At 42.0% G+C, this 21,817-nt stretch overlaps 1 protein-coding gene across 1 annotated transcript in view; it reads left to right on the top strand.

The window, feature by feature from the left end:
* RP1 (RP1 axonemal microtubule associated) overlaps positions 1 to 21,817 on the top strand; it is a 406,368-nt gene that overhangs the window by 346,331 nt on the left and 38,220 nt on the right. Inside the window, exons 48-50 of the mRNA XM_075828106.1 lie at positions 2,145 to 2,204; positions 6,085 to 6,257; positions 8,080 to 8,302. Coding sequence (XP_075684221.1) covers positions 2,145 to 2,204; positions 6,085 to 6,257; positions 8,080 to 8,302 — 456 coding nt within the window. The remainder of the gene's footprint in view (positions 1 to 2,144; positions 2,205 to 6,084; positions 6,258 to 8,079; positions 8,303 to 21,817) is intronic.

Below are 21,817 nucleotides of genomic sequence, written 5' to 3'. Positions count from 1 at the left end.
CGGCTGCCTCCTACTCTCAGAATTCCCAACCCCTTCCATGTCTCCCTCCTGAAAGCAGTGATCCTGAACCGCTATTCCAAGACTCCCAGCCCTGCGGTTGCCTCCAGGGGCACTTCGGACATCTTTGAGGTCAAGGAGATCTTGGACACCAAGAGAGTGAGAGGAAAGACTTTTTATTTGTTGGATTGGAGGGGGTTCAGCCCTGAAGAGAGGTCCAGGGAGCCAGAGGAGAACCTCAATGCCCCTACTCTTCTGAAGAAGTTTCTCTCTCGCTCTGGTCCCAAGAAGAGGGGGCGTAAGAGGGGGGATACTGTAATGTCCGTGGCTGCGGGCTGTCAACCTTCCCCTGACAGCCGCAGCCACGAGTCGGCAAGCGCTGGTCCCAGCCTCCTCCTCAGGAGACACCAGTGCTCGTGTCCACTCACCTCTGCCGGATACCGTAGGGTGCGCGCGCATGCTCGTGCCCGCTCTTAAAGGGGCAGCGTGCCCACCGGACCGGATGGACGAACTTTGACCCGTGAGTACCCTGGACTATAAGAGGGGTCCAGCCCCCTAGTTCTATGCCTGGGCGTTGTTATGTTTCCCTTAGTTTGTCTATGCAAATGGTCCCCTAGTGTTTCCTGCTCCCAGTGTTCCTGTTCCCGTTCCTGTACCTGTATCCTGATCTAGTTCCATGCTTGCTATAGTCATGCTGTGCTGGATACTACGCTTGCCTGCTTCTCCACGCCCGACGTCCACCCGCTGCCTAGTTCCTGCCAAGCTACTGTCCGTGCTGCCACAGGTACCCTATATACCATAGACTGTGACCTGCGCCCTGTTTTCCAGCTGCCCTACCTCCAAGGCGGTACGGCCCAGTGGGTACACAGACCCTTCGTGACACGTACATATGGGGGCATTATACTGGGTATGGGAGGGGGGCTCATATGGTAGCTGCTGAGGGGGCATTATACTATATGGGGGCATTATACTGTATAGGACAGCTGAGGGGGGCATTATACTGTATGTGGGGCATTATACTGTAAGGGACAGCTATGGGGGCATAATACTGTATGGGCATCTATAGAGGGCATTATACTGTATGTGACAGCTATGGAGGACATTAGTATACCTATAGGGACATGTATAGACACAATAGATCCAGAATATAAATCACCAATAGTACAAATATAGCACTATCCAATATATAAAAAAATATCTTTATTAGAATATATTATAAAAACATATATCGGCCATCACACAAAGTATAAAACAACATACAATAAAAATGTGGTAGTGGTATGAGGGATCATAATGCATCACATTACATATACATGCGATAGGGCGGTATAGTATATAGATATTCAAAGACACTGTACTTAATTACACCTCAAAAATTACCAGTACATGAATACATAATCACTGGATGAAACAGTAAAAACGATCAAAGATCGAAATTCAATAAAAAACCAACCCATATTTTGCATATTTATCCCTCAACAAGAGAAACCACAGACCACAACCAAGCACCCCGACGCGCGTTTTGCCTTCAGCTTAAAAAAGCACAATTATAAATACTTATCATTCCTTTTTGCTAGCAAACCCGTGTAACGGGTTTTCTATACTAGTATATATATATATATATATATATATATATATATATATATATATATATATATATATATAGCGAGAGAGCGATGAGGATGAACATGACTGATCTTGACAGGTGACCGTAAAAATTTACAGATAACCAGAAATAGACAACCATGTGATTTCAAATAGGAAGTTGCCCCAGACAAATGATAACTGACAGGTTGGGTAGACAACATGGGTAACAGAGGTGCTATTTCAGCCTGAGTTGACCCTGAGATATTATATGACAAAATCAGTTATCACAGTCAAATGTCAGCCTCAATCACTAGTTGGATCTTATCTTACTGTGCTGTTTGACTGTGACATCTGATGACATTTCCCATTATATTATCTGAAGAATTTTCATGTCGATATTCACAATGATACTTTTTGTGATTGTGAATATTTTGTCCATTTATTAATCTTCTTGATAATTTACCATATATAACTCTGAAATAATGAGTAACTACAAAATATTCTATCAAATGTTTGTATATTCAATTCAATCTAAAGTGTATTTTGTATTATAAATGCAGAAGTTAAGAATGACAGCGGCCCTGGCGTTCTTCTCAATGAGATTCAATCAATGGCCTCAGGTAATAGAAGCAGAATAATGTAGAATTGTGTAATGTTTATTGTAAAGTCACTTAATGTACAGTACTTCTACTCCTCAGTAATCCAACTGTTACTACCCTTTCCACAAAGCACAATCACAAGATTTATGAGAATCTCTCTTTAATAAAAGCTGAAAAGTGGTGACTAAAAATTAGAGACGCATTTTATGAATTTGATGGAATGGGGGTACTACTAGTCTATGTTTCAGCTATGTGGAATATATATAAAGGGGACCTGTTTTATTCGACAAAATAATTGTCATAGAAAAAAATTGTTTATTCTTTTATTTTACATTTTTGTCTGACTTTTTACTTTTTCATCACAGCTTTTGTGCCCATGTCAATACTTTGCACTGGTCGCTAACCGCAGTCTTCCAGTGTCGTAAATGTACCGCACATCCCTTTAAGGCATTAAACCGTATTTCTGTTTTTGTGGGGGGTATTTTACTGTGTGGCAAGGAAAATCACATAATTATAGTTTCCTATATTTACAATTATAGTTTCCTATAGAATTTACAGTAGTAATTGCGGAAAATTTCGGATAAACTACATACAGTATGTTAACATGTGGTTTCTGTTGCACTTTATTTTTTTATGTTTGGATGCAGTAGCGGTGTAAGTATAATTGTTCTTCGAGGTCTAAGGCCCCCTCACACGAACATAATTTTGATTATGGACCGTAATTGTGGATCAAAATACTAATCCATACATTTCTTTGGCTCATGGACACCTTCCCGTATATTTAGGGTAAGGTGTGTGGGACGTAGAAATGATCCGCAAAAAATAGGACATTTTCCTATTTTTTGATTTTACGGACCGTGCTCCCATACTTATTAACCCTTATCCGCACCAGGACGTAACTGTCCGTCGTTGCGGGAGGTTACTTCCCGCACGAGGACGTACAGTTACTGAGTTAATCCCGGTGCACACTGTCGGCGACAGTGTGCACCGGGAATCGGGAGGTCAGCTGTCGCAGACAGCTGACACTCCCCTCTTGCCGGCTAGCGGTCCTTTGCCGCTGATTTCGGCGCATTAACCCCTTAAATTCGGCGATCGGGTGCAATCGCCGAATTTTAGGGGTTTCTAACATATCGGCAGACCCCCGTCCGAAATCGCGGGGTCTGCCGATAGTTAGTATGGCAAACGGAAGCTGCCGGGTCTGCCATGGACGGAAGCCCATCAGGACCAACCTTCGGCTGGTCCTTATAGGCTTCCTGTCAGAGTGACAGAAAGTCACTGTGCCGTTCCCGATGCACACTGTCGGCGACAGTGTGCATCGGGAACTTGGAGATCAGTTGTCCCCGACAGCTGACACTCTCCAGTGTTGCCGATCAGCGGCTCATCGCCGCTGATTTCGGCAATTAACTCGTTACATGCGGGGCTCGATTGCGATCTCCGCATGTAGCGGGTTTGTAGCGCATCAGCAGCCCCCATGCAATCATGGGGGCTTCTGATGCTTGTGATGGCACCCGGGGGCCAGACAACGGCCCCTAAGTCTGCCATGTATGTCAGCCTATGAGGATCAGCCTCTGCTGATCCTCGTAGACCAACTGTCAGAGTGACTGTGACGTCACACTGACAGTTGGAATACATTACACTACCTAGGTAGTGTAATGTATTCTAGCAGCGATCAGAGCTGCAGGTCAAAAAAATAAAGTGTAAAAAGTAAAAAAAAAGTTAATAAACAAAAATATAAAGTGTAAAAAGTAAAAAAAAGTTAATAAAAATGTTTTATAAAAGTGTAAAAATAAAAGGTTTTGTTTTCCTATAATAAGTCATTTATTATAGGGAAAAAATGAAAACGTTAAAAAAAAGTACACATATTTGGTATCGCCGCGTTCGTAACGACCCAATCTATGAAACTATAATGTTAATTTTTCCGCACGGTGAACGCCGCAAACAAAATAAACGGAAAACTGTCAGCATCGCTATTTTTTGGTCACCACCCCTCCCAAGATAGAGAATAAAAAGTGATCAAAAATTTGCATTTACCCCAAAATGGTACCATTAAAAACTACAACCTGTCCCGCAAAAAACAAGACCTCCCACAGCTTTTTTGACGAAAAAATAAAAACGTTACGGCTCAAAATAGCGTGTCCCAGAAAATAAATTATTTTATAGAAACTTAATGTTATAGTGCAAACGCTGCAAAACTTAAAAAAATCTATACACATATGGTATCGCCATAAACGTACCGACCGGCAGAATAAATTAAAACGTAATTTATTGCGCACGGTGAACGCTGTAATAAATAAAGAATTTAAAGCGCCAAAATCGCTGTTTTTTGGTCACCTTAGCTCTAAAAAAGATCCTGAGGGGCAAAATGCTCACTATACCCCTAGAAAAATACCTTGAGGGGTGTAGATTACAAAATGGGGTCACTTTTGGGGGGTTTCCACTGTTTTGGTCCCTCCGGGGCGTTGCAAACCCGACATGGCACTGAAAACCAATCCAGCAAAATCTGCGGTCCAAAATCCAAAAGGCGCTCCCTCCCTTCTGAGCCTTGCTGTGGGTCAAAACATCAGTTTACGACCACATATGGGGTATTGCCGTAATCGGGAGAAATTGCTTTACACATTTTGGGGTGCTTTTTCTCCTTTATTCCTTGTAAAAATGAAAAAATTCTATGTTTCCACAGAAAAATAGGTGATTTTCATCTTCACAGACTAATTCCACTGAATTCTGCAAAAAAACTGTGGGGTCAATATGCTAACTATACCCCTAGAAAAATGCCTTGAGGGGTTTAGTTTCCAAAATGGGGTCACTTTGGGGGGGTTTCGACTGTTTAGGTACCACAAGACCTCCTCAAACCTGACATGGTGCCTAAAATATATTCCTAAAAAAAGGAGGCCCCAAAATCCACTAGTTGCTCCTTTGCTTCTGAGGCCGGTATTTCAGTCCATTACCGCACTAGGGCCACATGTTGGATATTTCTAAAATCTGCAGAATCTGGGCAATAAATATTGAGTTGCGTTTCTCTGGTAAAACTTTCTGTGTTACAGATTTTTTTTTATTACAAATGAATTTCGGCAAAAAAAATGAAATTCGTAAATTTCACCTCTACTTTGCCTTAATTCCTGTGAAACGCCTAAAGGGTTAAAATATTTTCTGAATGTGGTTTTGAATACCTTGAGGGGTACAGTTTTCAAAATGGGGTGATTTATGGGGACTTTCTAATATATAAGGCCCTCAAAGCCACTTCAGAACTAAACTGGTCCCTGAAAAAATAGCCTTTTGAAATTTTATTGAAAATATGAGAAATTGCTGCTAAAGTTCTAAGCCTCGTAACGTCCTAGAAAAATAAAAGTACGTGAAAAAAAATGATGCAAACATAAAGTAGACATATGGGGGATGTTAACTAGTAACTATTTTGTGTGGTATTATTATCTGTTTCACAAGTAAATACATTTAAATTTAGAAAAATGCAAATTTTTGCAAATTTTTGCTAAAATTTGAAGTTTTTCACAAATAAATATTTAATTTATCGACCAAATTTTTTCACTAACATAAAGTACAATATGTCACGAGAAAACAATCTCAGAATCGCTTGGATAGGTAAAAGCATTCCGGAGTTATTACTACATAAAGTGACACATGTCAGATTTTAAAAAATCATCTGTGTCCACAAGGCCAAAACAGGCTGTGTCCTAAAGGGGTTAATGGGAGCATGGCCCACAAATGACTGTATGCGGCCGGCCTTGCCCGTAATCACAGACCCTGATTAAGGCTACAGCCATGTGCTGGGGGCCTGAGAATTAGTACTCACAGAAATTGGTGTGGTTTGGAGTATGCTGAATGTACTTAGCTTTATAAAGTGAAGATTTCTACAATAAACACATCTCTTTTGTTGTATTTAACACAGATGGGGTATGGAAACTTTATCTATCTGTTTCCAGTGAAGAAAACCAAATTTCAGAAACTCTACAACATAATCTACAGTGGAGTATTGTGTTCTATGGAGACAAAGGCAGGTCAAACCCACTCAAACTAGAAGAGCAAAATTTAGATCAGTGCGAGGACAGACTGATCTACAAGGTATTAAATTAGAAAATAATTTTAATTTAATGGACACTTACTTTTCCAACAAGTTATGTTAATTGAACAGTATACCTGATATAGATCAACTACACATTTATTTACTGTTAAAATTTAATTGTTTTGTCCATGCACATTTTGTGGGAAGTTACTGTCACTAGGTGTCTCCCTACCTGTAAATCTGCTGTCCACCCCTGTTGTCAAGCAAAATCCATGTCTAGTTACAGAGCAGAGGAGATGGACTGCAGGAAGTGTGGGGGGGGGGGTGTCTCTTCGCTGTCTGCTCATGGAAGTTTAAGGAGAGGGGAGGAGGGAGCAGGAGGAGGGAGCAGAGTGAGGAGATGCACAGACACACTGCCCATTTACCTTTATGGATAGGGGAGGGGGAAGCAAGAGGAGAGAGCAGAGAGAGAAAGACAAACGCTGCTGTCTATGGATAGGGGACATTGTTCTATCTTTTACCTTAACTTAGCATAAGGCAACAGTAAAAACAACATACTTTATAGAAATTATATTCCAAAATCAGCACACACTAACTGGAATCTTAAAGGACAGAAACAAAACTGGTTATCTTATTCAATCACAAAATGCATCCAGTATGGATTTGTTAAAGAGCTTATGTAGAAAGTACAAAAATTCAACAAAATTGCTGAGGTAATTGCTGAGACAATAATTGTCAAAAGCTTACAAACTTTAGAGCCAAGGAGATATCAACTGAATGCAACAGACAACAGTGCATTAGCTACGGTATGATTAAGGACCATGTCTGATATGTCAGCCACTGATAAACCAATATAGTTTTTGCTTTTATATAAAGGAGGAATGCCAAAATGTATTCTTGCGAACAATCCACAGATAAACAATGCCTTAAAGTGCCTCAATGGAGAAAAGTGTGGATCCCACTCACTCCTCCCTTGCTATGGGCTCCATACTCACAGCAATGTTAACAAGTAGAGGAATATGCATCTAAAGGGCTCATATTACCCATCTTTTCTAAGGAATAAGAAAAGAGTTGGAGTGGCAACAAGCTCAGTGCCCAACTGTTCTTGTATGCAGAGGAGGGAAGGCATGAACTAGCAGTGATCGTTTTTAGTTTTTGCCACGTGGCCTCACTTGCTCAATGTACACCCCCCTACCACCAGTCAAACTGCATAACCAGCATTCTTCTGGGGCTGTTCAGCACCTGAAAGTATATAAAAACTATATGTGACCACATTTGTTAGATTACCTCGCCTCTGTTCTCTTTGACCTGCATTGTACTCATAGTACAGGAGCACTCTTACCCAATCATTAATCAGGCAAAAGCACTGCACCCTATCCAGCTGCTGAGTCCGTTGCCACCAGTTGGGCATTACTACTCAAGCCTGGTTTTCATGCCAACTTCTTTACTGCTTGATGTGTTATTTAAATATCTGCATGCGTAAATAGCTCCTGATCAAAGGCAATCTCAAGTATTTGCAAATTAATATGCAAAGATTCCCATAAAGGTTTATTAATACCTAGCTTTGGGAGCTCTGCCAAGGAGTTAGAATGATAATTATCATTGTCATTTTCATTTTTAGCATTAGCAAGGTGGCAAACTTAAATCACCACTTTACTTCTCTTCCCATCCCCCACCTATTAACGCAAAAAGTCAAGTTTCATTTGGAACTGAAAATAACAAAATGCATATTAATGATGTGATGTTATATAGTTACATAGTTACATTGAAAAAAAGACACCGGTCCATCTAGTCCAATTTATAATCCTACCATGTATGAGATGTTATATATCAATGTTATGAGCTACCTATCAGCACTAACAGAAACCTCTTTTTTCCCAGGTAAATCTTGCACATGATTTAGGAGAGTTATTTAAAGTGAGGCTGGGCATTGAGAACTGGCATGAAGACCTGGGCCGGTTATCCTTGTACCACTTAAACATGCACAATATGAGAACCTTGGATACGTTTAACCAGTCAATAAATAAAACTCTTCCTCTTTCATTAAGTGGAGACAGATGGATTGAAGTCCCGGTAGAATGGCCTCTAAGAGCTTCCCTTTCTGGTATGTATTAGAGTAAACTATTATGTGCTTCATTCTAGGCTGGCTCTTAGTGGAAGTGGCACATGCAAATAATGAGCAGAAGCAGGAAACGGCTCCTAGAAGAAACACTATATTGAGTTGTAGTAGTCTTTAAAGGGAACTAAGGCAAATTGGTTTATTTAATGGAAAATATTCCCCTTTTCTCCCTTCTTCCAAAGTATTTTCATGGTGATTATTTAATAACTTCGTAGTTATTTACAGAACATGTAAAACACAGGAATAAAGGACAGATAGATAGATAGATAGATAGATAGATAGATAGATAGATAGATAGATAGATAGATAGATAGATAGATAGATAGATAGATAGATAGATAGATAGATAGATAGATAGATAGATAGATAGATAGATATGAGATAGATAGATAGATAGATAGATAGATAGATAGATAGATAGATAGATAGATAGATAGATAGATATTTTCATTCCTACGTATGGCTCACACTCAAAGAAGATAGCACCGTGCTGAAATTCATGGGAGGAAAGGGAGATAACATACACTACCGTTAAAAAGTTTGGGATCACCCAGACAATTTTGTGTTTTCCATGAAAACTCACACTTATATTTATCAAATGAGTTGCAAAATGACTAGAAAATATAGTCAAGACATTGACAAGGTTAGAAATAATGATTTTTATTTGAAATAATAATTTTCTCCTTCAAACTTTGCTTTCGTCAAAGAATGCTCCATTTGCAGCAATTACAGCATTGCAGACCTTTGGCATTCTAGCTGTTAATTTGCTGAGGTAATCGGGAGAAATTTCACCCCATGCTTCCAGAAGCCCCTCCCACAAGTTGGATTGGCTTGATGGGCACTTCTTGCGTACCATACGGTCAAGTTGCTCCCACAACAGCTCTATGGGGTTGAGATCTGGTGACTGCGCTGGCCACTCCATTACAGCTGCCTGCTTCTTCCCTAAATAGTTCTTGCATAATTTGGAGGTGTGCTTTGGGTCATTGTCCTGTTGTAGGATGAAATTGGCTCCAATCAAGCGCTGTCCACAGGGTATGGCATGGCGTTGAAAAATGGAGTGATAGCCTTCCTTATTCAAAATCCCTTTTACCTTGTACAAATCTCCCACTTTACCAGCACCAAAGCAACCCCAGACCCCAGACCATCACATCAGGCACTCTTCCAGCAGCTTTTCAGTTGTTCTGCGTCTCACAAATGTTCTTCTGTGTGATCCAAACACCTCAAACTTCGATTCGTCTGTCCATAACACTTTTTTCCAATCTTCCTCTGTCCAATGTCTCTGTGCTTTTGCCCATATTAATCTTTTCCTTTTATTAGCCAGTCTCAGATATGGCTTTTTCTTGGCCACTCTGCCCTTAAGGCCAGCGTCCCGGAGTCGCCTCTTCACTGTAGACGTTGACACTGGCGTTTTGCGGGTACTATTTAATGAAGCTGCCAGTTGAGGACCTGTGAGGCGTCTATTTCTCAAACTAGACACTCTAATGTACTTGTCTTGTTGCTCAGTTGTGCAGCGGGGCCTCCCACTTCTCTTTCTACTCTGGTTAGAGCCTGTTTGTGCTGTCCTCTGAAGGGAGTAGTACACACCGTTGTAGGAAATCTTCAGTTTCTTGGCAATTTCTCGCATGGAATAGCCTTCATTTCTAAGAACAAGAATAGACTGTCGAGTTTCACATGAAAGCTCTCTTTTTCTAACCCTTTTGAGAGTTTAATCGAACCCACAAATGTAATGCTCCAGATTCTCAACTAGCTCAAAGGAAGGTCAGTTTTATAGCTCCTCTAAACAGCAAAACTGTTTACAGCGGTGCTAACATAATTGCACAAGGGTTTTCTAATCATCCATTAGCCTTCTAACACAGTTAGCAAACACAATGCACCATTAGAACACTGGAGTGATGGTTGCAGGAAATGGGCCTCTATACACCTATGTAGATATTGCATTAAAAACCAGACGTTTGCAGCTAGAATAGTCATTTAGCACATTAACAATGTATAGAGTGTATTTCTGATTAATTTGATGTTATCTTCATTGAAAAGAACTGCTTTTCTTTCAAAAATAAGGAAATTTCTAAGTGACCCTAAACTTTTGAACGGTAGTGTATAATAAGGAGATCAGAAGGTAGAGGGGTGCTTCTGCAGATTTACTGTCTACAAGCCATGACTGAGAAGGGGCAGGTTTACCTAATGAACTGACCCAGGCAGCCAGCCCCTTCATCATGTCACCAACAAACAGAGAGGGGAGAAGCTCCACTTTAGACCACATGACAGGGCATGGAAATCCGGACATCCGTGCCATTTTTGAAGTATATTAATAAATGTCTTAATGTCACATTTACTAACCAATAAGGAACATTTTCTGTTGTCGGAAAAGTATATAAAATTGCCCATACAAAAAATATAGTGAAAACCTGTTCCGTGTAAAATCCCCTCACAAGACAAAGGGGCACTCCCTCCATCTGAAGAAAAAAAAGTTCAATCACCAGAGGCAACAAGAACTGTGAATCTGTGGGATAGTCCACTGAAGGAGGTGGTCACAGCAGGAACAGTAGAGGGCTTCAAAAAAGACTTAGATAATTTCTTAGAACAAAAAAATATCAGCGCCTATGTCAATGTATAGAACTCCATCCTGATCGCCACTTGGGATCAGGAGGAACATATTTCCTTTTTGGGGCAGATTGGTTAATGCCTTATGGGTTTTTATTTTTTACTTTCCTCTAAATCATTAGGAGTAAAACAAAGTTTAGAAGTTTACCTGTATCCCTTCACTTTCTACCATCCCTATGTAACTGCCCCCTTTACTTAGACTGGCATATTAAAGCGCCATTCTTAGTAAATAGGGGCCATTGCTTTGGTTTGGGCAGTGTTTATGGCTGAGGATAACTTTTATATACTGCATGACTATAGTGCAAAATACTCAAACCAAACACCTTAGTAAGTCAGCCTCTTGAAATATGACCTGAATTTTTTCTTGGTTTCCATTATCGCTGGTGAATCACAAATAGCTAAAGTCTTTGCCATCAATAGGAAAAATAACACAAACTGAATTGATTAATAAACAACATCAAGAGCGCTCGACTGGTATCTACAGATATTACATCAAAACAATAAGCAAACAAAAGCTCACAATACAAATCAATGCATGTGGTAGAAACTTTAATGGAAAACTGTCATTGCTCAGACTATGAAACTTTCATAAACCCTGAGATCAAGTGATTGACGTGAGTGGCAGCTCTGTGCTTTGATGAACAGTATTGATTCAATGTCCACAAAAGACAAGAAAGTCGCTGGGTCTCCAGAGTGTTTGTCTTAGGCAGATGGACTCACACCTGTCAGAGAGTCTCCTCTATATACCAGAACTGTACAAACACTGGCAGCGGACAGTTTCATACCTGTCAGCGAGCCCTGATTTCCAATTAAGATTGGTCCTTGGACATATTACTGACCAACTTCACACTGTCCCATTTTTTATATTTCAGCTCCTATTCATTTTTATGTTGTGTTCATAGCTATACCTTCTATCATTCAATATAATGACTTCTGCGCTGAGATCCTATACACTGTTGATCTATGCACCCCTCTTCTTTCTGTACAGCCTGTGCTTCTTATTCGTGCATAGATATTTATTGTACAATATTTGCATGGCAGTGCTTTAATGCTTAATAAAAAGGGGTTAAAGGAGAACCACTATAACATCTTTATAGCTATTGAAATTCCAGGTTACCAATTTTATATACAGCTAGCCTGACAAGTCTAAATAGTCAGGGCACATGGCACAGAAATGTCTCTGAATAGCTGATATCTTAACAGTGGAGCAGGTATTTATCTTCATCTCCGGGTATAAAACATTTTAGAGAGACTTTTGCAATGAATAGATCTTGTAGGAGTTCTCCTTTAAGAGCCTGTCTAGGGATGAGTTGTGTGAGACATTATGCCCAGCATTTCTCTGTGCTTTCTCTTGGGTATAATGTAGCCTGAGAAGCACATAAAGATGTAGGTGTAAGCCATAGTTTGTCATTTCTGAAGCCATTGATGAATGGACAGGGTTCATGGACTCATATAACTTTTATTTGGCTGCAATGGGATGTAGTCAGACAGATTATCTAGATATTCAGATTTAGTATTTCAGATAAACATAGAGGCAATAGTTGAATTAATATAATTCCTTGTGACGAAGATGTATGGGAACTACTATCTAGTACTTGTTTCCTCCATAACCTTTCTAGTAGCTTATACCTACAACCACCTCTTTCAAGAGAACCGTTCACTGCCCCATACCTGTCCAGCTCCTCCTCGCGAGAGAGATCACACAGCACAAGCCGCTCTGACACTGTCCGCAGCTGATTGGACAGTGTCAGAGCTATGACTATCACACTCCCCTGCCCTTTCCATGTCCAGGGACGACCCACTGACAGTACAGGGGCTAATTTACATATCGGACACCAATAATAACGGCACCGATATCTCCAGAATGGCGGAGGCTAGACATGTGATTAAAAGTGCCCTGGGGTCTGTGCAGCAGCGCCTATAATATGGTGCACTCAGCTGGACATGTATGAAGAAGTGAAAGGTTCTCTTTAATAGCACATATATCCCCATCACATCTTTAGTAGCCCATTCAGGGCCACCATCAGGGCAGTACTACTAGTACTGCCGTCAGGGGCCCGGCCACAATGATGAAAAGTAGGGGCCCGTGACTGCCCGCTTCTCAGCAACTTTAAAGATTTGAATGAGGGCCCCAGCGTTGTCACTTGGAGAAAGGAACGGACCCTGCAATGTAATGGGGACCGTTCCTTAATCTGAAGTAACTAACGCTGGGGCCCTGAGAGGACTAACAGATGCAGCTTGAAAGAAGAAGCGACGTGTGGAGAGAGCCTCCCACCAGACACGTCCTTCTCTACACGGCCGACTGGACTCTGCAGGCTGGTGAGTGTCCCCCCCTCTCCATCCTGGTTCCCATTCATCCTGACCCCGCTTGTAGAATATATAAAGTATAGTATGTTAAAATGTTTTTTTTTTCCGTTTCCCTAGCGTTATTGTGCCGTTTTGCCGCAATTATATAAAAATCGCTGCAAAACCAAGTGATTTGAGCTGCGATTGCAAAAATTGCATAAAAAAATTATACAAAACATGAAAAAATAGTGCTGTTAGACTATATCATACATCTATGAGTAATGGCTCTTGTCAGCTAGAAACGCGTCAGAGAGGACGGACGTTTTATGCATTGTGTCCACTTTAAGCTGTTCAGCCTTCCGCTGGCTATCTAAATAAATAAAGAAGATTTATTTTCCAAATTCCACAAGGAGTGCTGATCTTTTCCTCTTGAATGCTGTTCCTATAGCGTGGAGATCGCTGTCTTCTTCGTGCACCTGGGAGGGTGAGCTGACATTTCTATTCATTTATTGCTGTTAGACTATATCTCACAATGTTTTTGCCGCGATTTTGCAAAAATTGTGGCAAAAAAATGGGATTTGACCGCACTGTGTAACTAGACTAAGGCCTTATTCAGACAGCCGTGTTCGGCCCATGATACAGACTGGGTATCGGCCGTATTTCACAGACCGACCACAGTTCATGAAGCTGGACTCCTAGCATCACAGTTATCTATGATGCTAGGAGTCCCAAACTCCCCGCGGGAATACTGTCCCATACCGTAATCATGTTTTCAGTACGGGATCGGGGACCATATTCCCATGGGAAGGGAGGGACTCCTATGATTATAGATAACTATGATGCTAGAAACCCAGCTCCCTGAACTGTGGTCAGTCCAGGAAATATGGCCAATACACGGTCCGTATATCACAGACCGAACATGGACGTCTGAATAAGGCCAATTGTCTCCTGTTTTTGGTGTGGATTGCGCACTGAAAATTCACTACAAATTACAATATAAAGCGACATTCAGACGAACATTTGCAAAATCAGCTGTGAATAATGGCCGTTTTTCATGGCCAATTTGCACCTGTGCGGGACCCGGTTTGACGGATCCCCCATAGACTTGAGTCTATTGAGGGATCCGTGAAAATGGACAAAAATAGGACATGTCCTATTTTTTTTACAGGCCCTTCACACGGTCCATTTAAACAACAGCCATGTGAATAGCCCCTTAGAATTACATGCAGCCGTGTGACGGCCGTTAAAAAAACAACATCCTTCACACAGACGATTAATACGGTCATCTAAATAAACCCTAACTCATGTGAATGGGGTTGCCATAGGCTACTGGCGTAGCTTTAGGGGTTGCAATGGTCGCAATTGCGACCGGGCCCCTAAGCCTGCGAGGCCCATAGGGCCCCCGTAGCCACACAGCTGACCGCACTGGTCCCGCTTCCTGAATGCTGGAGCAAGGAGCTGACAGCTCCTTGCTCCAGCATTCACTCTGCAGTGAGCAGCTCGGCACAGACAGGAGCGATGTAGTGACGTCATCGCGCCTGTCTGCGCGAAGACACTCACAGCACAGACCGGAGGAGAAGGATCCTCCACCTGTCGTGGGAATTGGTATAGGTAAGTAATTGTGTCGTTATTTTTCTATTAGGCACTATGGGGCATTATACTAGATAGGGAAGGGGGGCTGATATGGTGGCAGCTATAGGAGCATTTTACTATATGGGGGGCATTATACTGTATGGGGGGGCATTATACTGTGGGGACAGCTATGTATGGCATTTTACTTTGGGGGCAGCTATGGGGGGCATTATACTGTATAGGGGGCATTATACTGTGGGGACAGCTATGGATGGCATTATACTGTGGGGGCATCCTTGTGGAGGCATTATACTGTGAGGACAGCTATGGGGGGCATTATACTGTATCCCCCCATGACGTTACTGTTGCGTTGCCAATACTCTGGCCGAGGTTTTGCAAAGCTTCTGACATCACTTATGTATATGGACATCAGGAACAGCGCCATAGTCCCTGTTCAAAACGCTAGTAGAAGGCTTCAGCCCTGGGTAAGCTCCTGACGTCATTGTCCATTTATGGACAGTGACTTTAGGAGTTTCCCCATGCATTATACTGTGGGGACAGCTATGGAAGACATTATACTGTGGGGGCAGATATGGGGGGCATTAAATTGTGGGGGCAGCTATGGGGGCATTATATTGTGGGGGCAGCTATGGGGCATTATACTGTGTGGGCATTACACTGTGGGGGCAGCTATAGGAGAGCATTATACTGTGGGGGGCATTATACTGTGGGGGCAGCTATGTGGAGCATTATACTGTGGGGACAGCTATGGGGCATTATGCTGTATGGGGGAATATGTTTGGGAATTGTACTGCATGAGGGCATCTGTGGGCATTATACTGTATGGGGGCATCTGTTTGGGTATTATACTGTATGGGGCATCTGTGTGGGCATTATACTGTATGGGGCATCTGTGTCGGCATTATACTGCATGGGGCATCTGTGTGGGCATTATACTGTATGGGGCATCTGTGTTGGCTTTATACTGTATGGGGCATCTGTGTGGGCATTATACTGTATGGGGCATCTGTGTGGGCTTTATACTGTATGGGGCATCTGTGTGGGCATTATAATGTATGGGGCATCGGTGTGGGCATTATACTGTATGGGGCATTATACTGTATGGTGGCAGCTATGGGGACACTATACTGTGGGGGGGGGGCACTGTGGGAGTATGATACTTTGTCCTCTGAACTGGGTGTGTATGGGCAGGGAATGGGTGGGAATAGAGGCATGGCTTAAAAGAAAAAAAATTGCTGATGGGCGCCGCATCGATTGTCCCTCTTTGTGATACTTGAAAGTTTAGCACTGTCTACAGGGAGGGCTGTATAGCACTGTCTACAGGGTGGGGGCTGTATAGCACTGTATGGGGAGGCTGTATAGCCCTGTCTACAGGGGGCACTGTATAGCACTTTCTACAGGAGGGCGCTGTATGCCACTATTTACGGGGTGGCACTAGCTACAAGAGCGGGCGGTGTATGACACCCAGGGGAGGGGGCCCCAGTCAAAAGTTTGCTATGGGGCCCAGTGTTTCCTAGTTACACCCCTGCCTGGAGTCCCCAAACAGAGCATCACAAGTGCTCTGTCTGTGGACTTTGTCCCTGGCAAAGCTCCTGACGTTACTGTTGCGTTGCCAATACTCTGGCCGAGGTTTTGCAAAGCTTCTGACATCACTTATGTATATGGACATCAGGAACAGCGCCATAGTCCCTGTTTAAAACGCTAGTAGAAGGCTTCAGCCCTGGGTAAGCTCCTGACGTCATTGTCCATTTATGGACAGTGACTTTAGGAGTTTCCCCAGGGCCATTCCCAGGGCGATGTATGCCATACAGTGGGATACAACGTTTTTGCTAAATAGATCACAATCCAGGGCATTAACCGGTCACTGCCCGCTCCATGGTTTTGTTTATTGTAATTGACATTAGCACCAAAATCAGTTAAAGCGTATAACGTACAAACGTGAGCGCCACACTTTCCGTTGCCCAACCCCCGGTAATGGAGGGGGCCAGACATCTTGGCTTTATGGGGCCCAGAAATTCCTCATAGCGGCCCTGAGCCCATCAGCACATGCTGACAGTTACCACCACGGATTTCGCTGCAAATTTGCTGCAAATCCGCAAAAGACTAGGTATGCAAGCGGATTTTAAAATGCGCAGTATGCTCTGATTGTAGTGCAGATTTTTTCCGCTACATCTGGATGGGTTTTTGAAAACCCCATCCACTTGTATTGTGCTGCAGATTTCGACTTTCTGAACGTGCCCAAAGGGTATGTTCACATGGGGTATATTCCATGTGGAAAATCTGCAGCGTTTACAGTAGCAGCAAAGCAGATGAAATTTGAACAAATCTCATTCACATGCTGCAGAAAAACTTATCTCAGAATACCGGCAGAAATTGACCTGCTGTGCGGATATAAAATCTGCAGCATGTTAATTTATGTTGTGGATCCACTGTGGAGTTGTTGTAAATTTTTCCATTGAGCTTAATGGGCAAGTCAAAATCTGCAACAAAGTGCTTGCGGATTTTGCTGTTGAAAAAAACCCAAAACTATTTTCAAAGATTTTAAAAAAAACAAAAAAACGCATCCAACCAATCTCAAGCCGCAATGGTCACATCTGACAAATCATCATCACGTAAGGCCAGCTGTACGGAGACCAGCTGGGGGAGGAGGGACTCTGCGACAGGAGCATTAGGGGAGGTGAGTATATATATTTTTGTTGGCTGCTTTCTTTAGTTGCAAATCCACCTGAAAATCCGCGCCAGAATAAGCCCAATTTTGTGCGGAATTTTCTGCTGAAATCCAAACACGTGTGGACATACCCTTAAAGTAGAATCATCTTTATCTCTTAAGTAATATGTTGCTAACCTCTTGCCATTAGTTATACATTTCTTTTGTATTTCTATGTAACCAATTTCCCCTCACCTCTGTATTAATCCTGCTAGCCCCTATTTAGCATCAGTCTAGCAGCAAATCTCATTCACTACCAGCCTGACCTCCCTGAGGAGTCCCAAAATCCATCAGAGAACTCGGACAGCAAGTGAATCCAAGTGAATCAAACTTACTTTTATACATTGCCAGCCTGTCTTCCTCACCTACAGAGTATAACGTGGAACAGATATAGGGAGACTCAAGCACTGGGACATACATTCTACATTCTACATATTTCTGCTCCAGTATTCCACGTTTCCCTGTACCGCTATCATACATCCTATAAATCACCACAAAAAAATATCCCTCTGAGCTGTAGATTGTGCAGGTTGACTACTAATATGTGGCTGCTAATGTACAGATTCAGGAAGAGAATGGTGTCAACCACATGTAAACATATACGAAGTTTGTGATTAATCTTAAAATATTTCCAGGTTTGTATTTTACATGTTGTTTGTATAATATATGCAGACCAGACGCTTCTCATCTAGACCTCGTAGATTTATAGACAGGACAGATAGATGCCAAATGCACCACTTTTTCTCCCCATCTGCAGAGATGCAATATCTTGATGTGAGTTTGTTTAGCCAATCATACAATGAAGATACATTTTACCAATCACAGATGCCTTCCATCATCTTTAGTACAAGTAGTTTGCCGCGGGTCATTATTGTCACGGTCTGTGGGTATGTGGTCCCACTAGGCCGCAGCCCATAGCGGGGAGGCAGCTGGCCAAACAACAGATCACCCAAGCAATACAAAGTCCAGCACAAGGGTACCTGAATAGTCCAGGCAGTGGCAGAGGCTTTAGCACGGATGATAACCGGTGCAGCAGGTTGCGCCAGACGTGGCAGATGACAGCAGGTGCAGTAGGATGCGCCAGACGACAGCAGGTGCAGTAGGTTGCGCAAGACGTGGCGGATAACAGCAAGAGCAGCAGGGCACGACTCCAATCACTAACAGGCTCAGGAACAATAACACAACACGTGATACAGGAAGCAGATAGCAGGGCACGGGAACAACGGGAACAGGGCAAGCAATAAGGGACCATTTTCAAAGACTAACATGGGAATACTAACAATGCTCAGGCAATGAGCAAAGGGGCAGGGCCCTTCTTATAGTCCAGGGTACTCATGGGCTAATTGATGATGATTCCTATGTGTGCACACTGGCCATTTAAGGCCGGGCACGAGCGTGCGCGGGCATCCTAAGGGGCACAGCGGACTGGAGCGGAAGTGAGCGCTGGCGTCTCCTAGGGAGGAGATGCCAGATAGGGCTTACAGATCCATGGCTACGGCCGCCGGGGGGTGAGTAATTACGACGGTCCACGGCCATGGATGCTACAATTAGTTTTATTAATTGTTAAACTGGATGCATAAATAGAGGCTGCCCCATAGCAAAGATAGAAATGGATCCGCCTTCTGGTGCTGGTTCCCCCATCTCATTTCCATGGTCCTTGGGTACATTTCCCACACTCATGTTTGCTAATGTTGTAGGACAGTGCAGTCATCCCTGCACAGGTTCTTACCACCGATTTAAAATGAAGCCCTCCTTTGCTGGGCTTCCTCTGTGTAGGTGCCTCATGTCAGCCGCATTCGCCAACACTGTGGTACATACGCACATGTGTGAAACACTATTATATTACTATTGAGGTTGCTCATAGTGAAAAAAAAAATTGTTATATGCCAATTACAGTGCATGATATATATTTCAAGCAGCATTTTGGATTAGTTTTACACTTTCTGTTTATGTTCAAAACAATATAAAGAAATTTCTGTAGCCCGATGAAATCCAAAAGTGTGTCCTTTTGGCCTCCGTCGGGCTGGTATACCCGGTATACTTTTTCTTTGAGGCTAACAAATACTGTAGTAGACTAAGCTATACCACGTCTACCATGTCTATTTTTTTTAACATGGGATCCTATGGGTGACGTATTCCACTGTGAGGCATATGACACAGGCATCGGTTAAACGTATATTTTGGGATCTTTCTCGGTGTATATAATAAACGTAGGCCAAAAACGTGCTGTGAATGGGGTTTTACATGCATGGAGCAAATTTCAATGTTTATTCCAGGGGTTTAAAGAAGACTCCTTAACACTATTAAACTCCATGCCTCGCTATTCGCAATAGATCTAACCTGGTAATGCAGCTGGAGGACTTCACAATGCAGGTTTTACCTGGCAGATCAATACATGGGTTGTTCTACAGTTCCTATCTATAGGAAATATTAATAAATAGTGCAGGGTTCTCCAAACATTTTCAATACAATGTTAAAGATATATGTTATAGAAAGCAATAGAAAAATGTTAAACCTGTTGTCAAGCCGTGAACATGGTCAAATCCGACTACACAATACAAATGTGTGCACTTCTATAGTCATTCATTATGGCTTAGTAATTGGGACGTAATCTGTCATTCTTTATGGCCAATAGTGGTGTGACATAACGTGCACTGCTCTTTTGATATGCAAACTGCATCTATGCCCCCCTGATACATATATAAATATATACGCATATCAAGGGTCACCAGAACAGCAGCGAGGTTAACTGCGTTGATATAGGTCCTGAGGGACAGCGTAGCTTCAGTAGAATTCTGTAAATAAAAAGATTAACAATAAAGTAATGAAATCAGTTGCTCTCCTATAATATTATTACGCTGGCTCATGAGACTTGCTGCTGGATCATGACCAGCATTTTCTGAAAATTATAGTTGCAATTTATGTGATCCACATACACGATCAGCACAAACACAGAAAATATTGTTCAAAGCTTGTTACAAATATTTTACTCGTGCATCTGACACTGATAGCATCGATAATTCTATTCTTATGTGCATTGGATATGTTGGATATAGTTGGTTATATTGTTAACAATTATGCAACTATATATGATCCGAGCATCAAATTATTTATGGGAAAATGATTTTTTTTGTTGACTGATCAGGATGGAATTATTAGTTATATTTTTGAATTCATATTGATAGGCAATGTTTAGAACACGGAGTAAAAGGAAATGGCTTAGGCTTTGTTAATATCTGCGTTTGCGTTTTAGTTTTTCTGTTCCATCATAGGAGCAAAAAAACGAGAAACATGGAAACTCAGGATCCATTGCGTGACGAATTCCGTTAACTTTAATTGGTTCGTTTGTGCTTCCGTCACGGTTTCCATTATGTTGCCTGAGAAAATATTGCTTCATGGCTGCGCTATTTTGTCCGAGAAATATGACGGAAGCTGCAATGGAGGCACCAAACACAGCATTACAGATCTTTGGGGTTTATGAAATAATGGAATATCTACTGACAAAAAATCACCTTTTTGTATAAAAAAAAGTATTTGAAAAACAATTGCGGGAGCAGAGGCGTAGCTAAGGGGTTGCAGAGGAAGCAGTCTGACCTAGACCATGGTGCCTGAAGAGGCCCAAAACTCCCTATGCAACATACAGTAAGAAGACACTAGTATTATAAATGGCTCTTGAGTGAGGTGCGGGGCCCTTTTACAAATTTTGCATAAGGAGCCCAGGAGCTTCAAGTTACTCCTCTGTGAGTGAGGATTTCCATTCACCATTTGAGGCTGTGCAATTATAGACCCAAAACGATATGACACTTTTGTAGTTGTCACTTCTGGGATAGATAGTGACAAATGAAGACAAAGCAGGGCTTTAAAGACCTTGATGTCTGAAATGTTTCCAATGGGATTCATATAGATGAGGTGGGCTGGAGACCCTTATTCCAGCTGGAATGCCCTTTATTGAGTCAAGCAATTGTTAATACATAGGTAAACTGTTTGTAACTTCTGTGCACTGGGGGCTGCATTATTGCATTATATTGTCACAGTTCTTTCTTTCTTTTTTTTTTGCCAACAGAAAATCTAGGTATTGCACTGTAAATACAACAATGCTCTCGAGTATGCGTTCTTAATTTATTTTAAATCTCAGTATACTGGTTGAACTGATCTTACTATCTATCAGCCAGAGTAAGGCTGCATAGTGAAACTTTATTATCACACCTGGTATGTAAAAGAAAGATTTAGCAGGCATCTTAGTGAGGACGCAAATCAAATTCAGGTTGACACTTAGATAGTACTGAAAGGCTATTTCATTAATGCCATAAAAC

Source organism: Rhinoderma darwinii, chromosome 5 (genome assembly GCF_050947455.1).
Source record: "Rhinoderma darwinii isolate aRhiDar2 chromosome 5, aRhiDar2.hap1, whole genome shotgun sequence".
In the NCBI taxonomy this organism is placed as follows: domain Eukaryota; kingdom Metazoa; phylum Chordata; class Amphibia; order Anura; family Rhinodermatidae; genus Rhinoderma; species Rhinoderma darwinii.
The sequence above is the reverse complement of the archived record's forward strand: the minus strand, read 5'-3'. Positions and strand labels throughout refer to the sequence as shown.